The sequence below is a fragment of the Oncorhynchus nerka genome, linkage group LG9b (genome assembly GCF_034236695.1).
Source record: "Oncorhynchus nerka isolate Pitt River linkage group LG9b, Oner_Uvic_2.0, whole genome shotgun sequence".
Lineage (NCBI taxonomy): Eukaryota > Metazoa > Chordata > Actinopteri > Salmoniformes > Salmonidae > Oncorhynchus > Oncorhynchus nerka.
Genome location: NC_088424.1, coordinates 46,481,590 through 46,490,623, shown reverse-complemented (window position 1 = coordinate 46,490,623; position 9,034 = coordinate 46,481,590). Strand labels below are relative to the sequence as shown.

Here is a 9,034-nt window from a genome sequence, read left to right as displayed (position 1 = left end):
TTTTTTTGGTTTGTTGTAGTTTTTAATATACTCCCAACATAGACCATCACCCAATGAATAGAGAATGTCACAGATCTGCTTTAGTGTTCAGTATGAGGCAGGTTTTTCCTGTCTCATGTCAGTTCAGAACTATTTACAAACTGATTTCCCTGGTAACCACAGTGGTTTAATGCTGTATATAGAGGTAGTTGTGTTCTATACTAGCAAAGTCACCTGCTGATGTTAGTCACACATACGTCTATCACATAATACAACCCCATCTCAAAGACATTACTTCAACTAAACCGCAGCAAGGAATGAAAAAACAAGTATGATTAAAACTAGATATTTGGAAAATGATCGATTCAGAACACATCGTTTTTTTTAAAGAAAGAAAAGAAAGAGAAAAGAAAATGGCCGGGTCTACGTTCCAGTATAAGTACTCTGTTGTTAATTCACCGACTTGAACCCTGTTTCTTATGTGCCACTGATACCCTGTGGACGGGATTTGTCAAGACACGGTCTTGCAATACCTATGGTCCTCCATAATCCTATAAATTGAGTGGTTTAATAATATTCACTACAGACATTTACCATTCACCTAGGACATAATCCGTCATTAACAAAATATATTTGTATCTACAAAGAAATAGGATAAATTTAAGCTATACTTCACCTTCTGATAGGCTGGGTTGAATTTTCAACATATTGCTTAAAACCTATCCAATAATTTTAGATGTGCAGGAGGGCTCGGTAGAAGGTAGTCGATTTGGGCATCATCACTACTAATCCCTTCTGTCCTTTTTCCCCATCGTACTATAAACTGCCCCGGCCAGCAGCGATGCTCCCGTAATCCCAAACAGCGCCGTCAGCCTCATCCACAGATTGGCCGTACCCTCATGTCTCTCTATAAACCCCTCGTAGTCCGTGGGGACCAGGATGTAACGGCGGCCATCTTGTGGCGCCTGCAGCCTCATGGTCGTCCCTGTCCCTCCCTCCAGCACCACCTCCCCGAAACCTGTCATAGTGGTTCCAACACGGAGCATCTCCTCCGTCTCCTTCTGCGCCATGGGCCGCTCGCCGCTGAGGCCCTCCAACAACACGTCCACCAGGCCCTCCTGGGCGTGTTTGACACTGCAGTGAACTCTCTCCAGGAACCAGCCGGAAGCCTCCAGAGGGGATTGGACCTTGACGGCGATGTCGGTGATGTAGGCGCCCGGTTCAACCAGACTGAAGGGGACGGCGTTGTTAGTCTCCTTCCTGTTGGTCGTTCTGGAGTTCCTGATAAAAGAGGAGTGGGGTGGGGGACATGGTGTTGACCTTAGTGTGTACTGAATTGTGTTGGATTGCATTACTTTTAGATGATTCTTAAAGAGCTACATGATTCCAAGTTCCACTTTGAGCTGGATCACATGGTATAGCCATGATACACTATATATTACACACTCATATGTGGACACCCCTTCAAATGAGTAGGATTCGGGCTATTTCATGCACTATATATTACACACTCATATGTGGACACCCCTTCAAATGAGTAGGATTCGGGCTATTTCAGACGCACCCGTTGCTGACCGATGTATAGAATCGAGCACACACCCATGCAATCTCCATAGACAAACATACTGAAGAGCTCAGTGACTGGAAATGTCTAGGAGCAACAATGGCTCAGCCACGAAGTGGGACCGCTGAGTGTTGAAGCGTGTAAAAATAGTCTGTCCTCTGGAAGCAACGTCAGTACAATAACTGTTCGTCGGGAGCTTCATGAAATGGGTTTCTATTGGCTGAGCAGATCGCAATGCCAAGCGTCGGCTGGAGTGGTTTAAAGCTTGCTGCCATTAGACTCTGGAGCAGTGGAAGCGTGTTCTCTGGAGTGATGAATCACGCTTCACCATCTGGTAGTCCGACCGGATGAATCTGGCAGATGCCAGGAGAACGCTTCCTGCCCCCATGCATAGTGCCAACTGTAAAGTTTGGTGTAGGAGGAATAATGGTCTGGTGATTCTGTGTTTCCAACTTTGTGGCAACAGTTTGGGGAAGGCCCTTTCCTGTTTCCACATGACGATGCACCAGTGCACAAAGCTAGGTCCATACAGACATTTTACATTTACATTTAAGTCATTTAGCAGACGCTCTTATCCAGAGCGACTTACAAATTGGTGCTTTCACCTTATGACATCCAGTGGAACAGCCACTTTACAATAGTGCATCTAGGTCTTTTAAGGGGGGGGGTTTGTTGAGATTGGTGTGGAGGAAATTGACTGGCCTGCACAGAGCCCTGACCTCAACCCCATAGAACACCTATAGGATGAATTGGAACGCTGACTGCGAGCCAGGCCTAATCACCCAACCTCACTAACACTTGTGGCTGAATGGGAGCCAGTCCCCGCAACAATGTTCCAACATTTTTTTAAACATTTTATTTAACTAGGCAAGTCAGTTAAGAACAAATTCTTATTTACAATGATAGCCTAAGAACAGTGGGTTAACTGCCTTGTTTAGGGGCAGAACAGATTTTTGCCTTGTCGGCTCGGGGATTCGATCTAGCATCCTTTCAGTTACTGGCCCAACGCTCTAACCGCTAGGCTACCAGCAGCCCCAACATCTAGTGGAAAGCCTTCCCAGAAGAGTAGACTGTTATAGCAGCATTGTTCCAACATCTAGTGGAAAACCTTCCCAGAAGAGTAGAGGCTGTTATAGCAGCAAAGGGGGGGACCAACACCATATTAATGTCCATGATTTTGAAATGAGATGTTGGATGAGCAGGTGTCCACATATTTTTTGGTCGTGTAGTGCATGTGCACATAACGCTGAATTATGGCTAATGTATAGAACTGTGTACTAACCATGTTCTAGTGATGTTGTTCCACACTTTCCAGTGTTCCTCTACAGCTATTTTCTGAATCACCCCAAAGCATCTTGGGACAAACTGACTGGTCAGAGTGTCGCCGTCCGCCTGGACCAACCCTGGAACAAGAACACTTCACACGTCTCAAATATATACTGGTAATAAACACATTATTTTAATGTAATGCGGTTTAATCTGTTTCAGAGGGGGGTTCTAACACTTACCTTCTACTGCGACATACTGCAGTTTTCTGTGGGGCGATGCCTTGAGGATCCTTACCAAGTGTTGATCCGGGACGAATTTGGGTATTTCCTATTCGAGAGAGAAATGAAACACGGAAAATGTACTGCATTTCTGCATTTGTGTGTGGGTGGGGTGTGTGTGTGTGTGTGTGTGTGTGTGTGTGGGGGAGGGGGTGTGGGGGAGGGGGTTTGTGTGTGGGGTTTGTGTGTGTGTGTGTGTACCTTCAGCTTGACCATTTCATCTTTCTTCTCTTTGTATAAGTGGTAAAACAAGCCAGAGAAGGCAAAGCTGGAGCCCACACCGATCAGGACCAATGGGTTGAAGATGGGAAGGTCACTCATCCTGTCAATCTGTGATAGAAAATAAGATCAACATTTCAGCAGATTAAAGTCCTTATCCAGAACCAAATCTCGAGTGAGTGCTGGCCAACTTCTTGTGTCTGATTCACGAGGGGGGGGGGATCAGAATTGGGCTGCCTGTGTAAATGCAGCCTTAGTGTGCAGTAGTACATTTCTACCCTGGGAAATGTTTTGAGTCAGCACAGTGATTTACATTGTACAGACACACTGGCTGTGTTGACAAAGGCAAGCCAATTCTAATAGTTTTGCCACCAATTGGTCTTTTGACCAATCGGATCAGATTTCGCCAAATTATCAGAATTGGGTTGCCTGTGTAAACACAGCCACTGTTTGTTGACTTGGATGTGGACCACAGGAGGCTGATGATGCCTTAATTGTGGAGGATGGGCTCGTGGCAATGACTGGAGCGGAATCTGTGGAACGGCATCAAACACATGGTTCCCATTGTTTAATGCCATTCTGGCCATTATGATGAGTACAAGTCAAGCCCCTGATGAGACACGCGTGTGGCTCAAGAGGACAGCCACATGACAAGATGAGTACAAGTCAAGCCCCTGATGACACGCGCGTGTGGCTCAAGAGGACAGCCACATGACAAGATGAGTACAAGTCAAGCCCCTGATGAGACGCGCGTGTGGCTCAAGAGGACAGCCACATGACAAGATGAGTACAAGTCAAGCCCCTGATGACACAAGCGTGTGGCTCAAGAGGACAGCCATATGACAAGATGAGTACAAGTCAAGCCCCTGATGACACACGCGTGTGGCTCAAGAGGACAGCCACATGACAAGATGAGTACAAGTCAAGCCCCTGATGACACACGCGTGTGGCTCAAGAGGACAGCCACATGACAAGATGAGTACAAGTCAAGCCCCTGATGACACACGCGTGTGGCTCAAGAGGACAGCCACATGACAAGATGAGTACAAGTCAAGCCCCTGATGACACACGCGTGTGGCTCAAGAGGACAGCCACATGACAAGATGAGTACAAGTCAAGCCCCTGATGAGACGCGCGTGTGGCTCAAGAGGACAGCCACATGACAAGATGAGTACAAGTCAAGCCCCTGATGACACGCGCGTGTGGCTCAAGAGGACAGCCACATGACAAGATGAGTACAAGTCAAGCCCCTGATGACACACGCGTGTGGCTCAAGAGGACAGCCACATGACAAGATGAGTACAAGTCAAGCCCCTGATGACACACGCGTGTGGCTCAAGAGGACAGCCACATGACAAGATGAGTACAAGTCAAGCCCCTGATGACACACGCGTGTGGCTCAAGAGGACAGCCACATGACAAGATGAGTATACAGGGTTTGCTTTTGTTCATCCAGAAAGTTTTTGGCATAGGACATTACAAGTATTTCGCTACACCTGCAATAACATCTGCTAAATATGTGTATGTGACTAATAAAAATATTGATTTGATTTAGATACACTACTAGGTTTCTTAGTGTGTCTAAACACGGGGAAGATCTGTTCCATGTATACTGAAAATACATTTCACGGAGGTTAGATGTTACACGGATTCTCTCTTACTTTCTTTTTGTCACAAACTGAAATTAGGCAAACTATTAGAATTTTAGCAACCAGGAAATGGGTGGAGCGATTTCTGCATAGTTCACCTTTAAGCGTTGGTAATTCTTGACCAGAGACACTTTAATTCCCCGCTCCTGTTCAATGGATAAAACATGGGCGTATTCATTACGCCAATTCTGTTGAAAAACGTACGGAAGCAAACGAAACGGGGAGGGACCCTACCTGAATTTGTCCAAAAGAAACACTGGTTGTCGTTGCAAAACTCAACTGTTTGCAACTGTTTGGCTAATGATTACACCAAATATTTGTATAACTAACTCTCATTGTTCTGTGATTAAACCCCCGGTGACTGAAAAATGCAAGGTAGCCTGGTTGTTTACCTTGTACGAAGAACAAGACGATACATATTGGTAATGTTGGATTTAGTCAAATGGCTTTGATGTGAATGAATAAAACCCAGTACTCACCTATTCGAAAACATACAGTCGAATAACCTGGGAACGAATAACCTGAAACAATTCCAAAACTAAAGTCAAGGCGAGTCATGTAGGTTTCACTTCCTTTAGTCTACGTGTTGCTGACGTTACACTTGCTGAGACAATGTTATGTTGCGTTCGTACCCGCCCACTAGTAGTTTTACCTATTCGAAAACATACAGTCAAACTGGGAACGAATAACCTGAAACAATTCCAAAACTAAAGTCAAGGCGAGTCATGTAGGTTTCACTTCCTTTAGTCTACGTGTTGCTGACGTGGCACTTGCTGAGACAATGTTATGTTGCGTTCGTACCCGCCCACTAGTAGTTTTACCAAATTAATTAGAGGACGTGACCTCCGGGTGGCAGCAAAGCCATGGGTTTCGTTAGTCTTTAATTTCAATAAAGGGCTCTGGGTTTAGGACGCTTGTCCACTGAATAATTGAGGCACTTAGTTACAGTTTCCACTGATGTATAATGTATGGTTCATTGCACCTGTCACAAAAAAAAACGATGTTTTGTTCAATATGTCTACTGCTTTTTGTTTTTTTGTATGTGTGAAGGCTAACTGTCCATTGTGACTCCCTCAGCCCAATGACTCATGGGTAATTCTCCACTGATTGCGTCAGTCAGCTTCCTCATCCTGTCTGTTTTATTATTTAACATTTTCTCAATTGGCTAAACTTTGCTATTACACACATACTGTCTTTTAAAATAATCTCTCACGCTCTCTTTCTGCACCACATTTATCTGTGGAGTGAGTCTTTGAAACCTTTCAAAAAACAAAACCTCAAGGCACTTCTTAGGTTGAGATATAATGCCTATGTCTCGTTGGAAGCTGTCCTGCCAAGACAATGTCACTAGCAGCCATCATCTCTTGTTTTTGTTTGTGCCCAAGACAGAATATCAAACTACAAAATGTCAGGGGGAAAAAACGGTGATAAACTTCACCCAACTTTCTGTTCGATTTTGTATTCTGAGTAACTTTGTCTGATTCCAGATTCTGTGTAACCTTTCTACAGTCACCTGAGAACAATCGTAACAATTGGGCTTATTAACTGTGGGTCCCCAGGTCTGGAGTTAACAAACACTGCTGTAATTCTATCCAACAGTGGCTCTAAAAGATAGATCCGTGGGATGGCATGGGCTTATTGTGGCGTAATGCTCCACACAGAAACCAAGAAAGAGTTCATGGCTACCCAAAGTAATCCACTACTTTTTGACCAATGAGACGTCTTCGTTCCTTGTGGAGTTTAAGGCCACAACAAGGCCATTGGGTGCCAATTCGGGCCACACCCAGTGAGTATTGTAATGGTTAGAGGATGAAGCCTTGTGAGTTGAAAGACGCTGATCTACCGTAGAGTTAAACAGGACAGGACCTGCTTTGATGTGGATTGATATGCTCTAGTTCTCCTGCCTGGGCTCAGACGCAAATCCAGACGGCAGTGAAGACATGTGGCCTCGTGTTTCATAAATCATATACCACCGTATGTTCTTGTTGGCTGCTAGTAGACCCGTGAGTTTGGTGAAGCGAGACTAATTGCCCATCAACTCACCTGTTGTGGATAGTCAGAAACATGCACTTAGTCATTGCTTGGGCATTAATCTTTACATGCTGCCAAATAGTCTAGTTTATTCAGTTTGATATGCTTTGTTTCATATTGAGAGTCTAAGGTTCCATATAACTTTATTTTTGTTGTTGTCCCAGTCTTACTTTTCAGCTCGGTATGACTCGGGTACAGATTCATTCAGTTTGAATCATCCTTGTGTCCTTGAAGTCTTGAGTTCTTGGTCATTGTGACTGCACCATTGTGAGTACAGAGCTTTCTGATCTGAAGGATGACGCCGGGTCATGTAGCCTTGAGCTCAGAAGCAAAATATGGAAGAGAAGAAATTGGTATAAAAATGTATCGCTGACGCATTGCCATTCCTGAAACATTTCCTCACCTGATAACTCTGTAATACAGTCTTCTGAAATGGAAAATATAACTCTGTAATACAGTCTTCTGAAATGGAAAATATAACTCTGTAATCCAGTCTTCTGAAATGGAAAATATAACTGTAATACAGTCTTCTGAAATGTAAAATATAACTCTGTAATACAGTCATCTGAAATGGAAAATATAACTCTGTAATACAAAACAGATACCTTAAGAATCCTGGAAGATTTTCACATGTTATCATCATACAAACAAGCATATGACATCTTTGATTTAAGTGCAGACACAAAATACATATGAGATCTTCTCAACTTTGATTTTTTTTTAAACTCCACTCTCTGTGCGTTCTCAACTGAAATCAGCAACCAAAAAAACAACACTCAGTATCTTTACAGGCTCCCCCTGACATCAGACTCACACGGTGTGAAACTAATGGGGTCTTATGTATCATAAAATAAGCTTGTTCTAATCTCTGTCCTTTGCTCCGTTCATCTTTCCCTCGATCCTGACTAGTCTCCCAGTCCCTGCCGCTGAAAAAAATCCTCCCAGCATGATGCTGCCACCACCATGGTTTACCGTTGGGATGGTATTGGCCAGGTGATGAGTGGTGCCTGGTTTCCTCCAGACGTGACGCTTGCCATGTTTCTCATGGTCTGAGAGTCCTTCAGGTCCCTTTTGGCAAACTCCAAGTGTGCTGTCATGTGCCTTTTACTGAGGAGTGGCTTCTGTCTGGCCACTCTACCATAAAGGCCTGATTGGTGGAGTGCTGCAGAGATGGTTGTCCTTCTGGAAAGGTTCTCCCATCTACACAGAGGAACTCTGGAGCTCTGTTAGAGTGATTATTGGATTCTTTCTCACCTCCCTGACCATGGCCCTTCTCCCTTGATTGCTCAGTTTGGCCGGGCGGCCAGTTCTAGGAAGAGTCTTGGTGGTTCCAAACCTCTTCAATTTAAGAATGATGGAGGCCATTGTGTTTTTGGGGACCTTAAATGCTGCAGACATTTTTTGGTACCCTTCCCCAGATCTGTGCCTCGACACAATCCTGTCTCGGAGCTCTATAGACAATTCTTTCGACCTCATGGCTTGGTTTTTGCTCTGACATGCACTGTCAACTGTGGGATCTTATATAGACAGGTGTGTACCTTTCCAAATCATGTCCAATCAATTTACTTTACCACAGGTGGACTCCAATCAAGTTGTAGAACTATCTCAAGTTTGATCAATGGAAACAGGATGCATCTGATCTCAATTTTCAGTCTCATAGAAAATGGTCTGAATACTTATGTAAATAATGTTTTTTTTTTTTTTTATACATTTGAAAACATTTCTAGAAACCTATTTTTGCTTTGTCATTATGGGCTATTGTGTGTAGATTGACGAGGTACATTTAGTTGTTTAATCCAATAACTCTAACGTAACAAAATGTGGAAAAAGCGAATGGGGTCTGAATACTTCCCGAATGCACTGTAGATCAGGTTTTAGGTTACTGTGTGTTAACATTGAAATGTTGTATCTACATAAACCAAATCACAACATTTAAAGTTAACTTCTCATAGAAGAAACTAACTAACAACACGTATTCAGCAAACAGCAGACTGGATATTTCCCAAATCAATTGTTTATTTCATATTTTTATGTAGCTGAAACAT

General features: G+C 43.8%; 1 protein-coding gene across 1 annotated transcript; it reads right to left on the bottom strand.

Moving 5' to 3' along the window:
• mul3 (mitochondrial E3 ubiquitin protein ligase 3) lies at window positions 1-5,701 on the bottom strand. The gene is made up of 5 exons (XM_029643286.2): window positions 5,438-5,701; window positions 3,292-3,420; window positions 3,052-3,139; window positions 2,826-2,946; window positions 1-1,260 (listed from the first exon to the last, which is right to left on the bottom strand). Exons 2-5 carry the CDS (start codon window positions 3,409-3,411, stop codon window positions 765-767), a joined length of 825 nt encoding a protein of 274 aa, XP_029499146.1. The 5' UTR covers window positions 3,412-3,420; window positions 5,438-5,701; the 3' UTR covers window positions 1-764.
• Window positions 5,702-9,034: the final 3,333 nt, after the last annotated feature.

Bases quoted from the DNA above. Each gene is read 5' to 3' on its own strand.
- mul3 (XM_029643286.2), bottom strand. From the start codon at position 3,411: ATGAGTGACCTTCCCATCTTCAACCCATTGGTCCTGATCGGTGTGGGC. The intron at 2,947-3,051 runs GTAAGTGTTAGA...TTCTTGTTCCAG, and splicing joins GCAGTATGTCGCAGTAGAAG to GGTTGGTCCAGGCGGACGGC. The intron at 1,261-2,825 runs GTTAGTACACAG...CTCTTTTATCAG, and splicing joins AACAACATCACTAGAACATG to GAACTCCAGAACGACCAACA.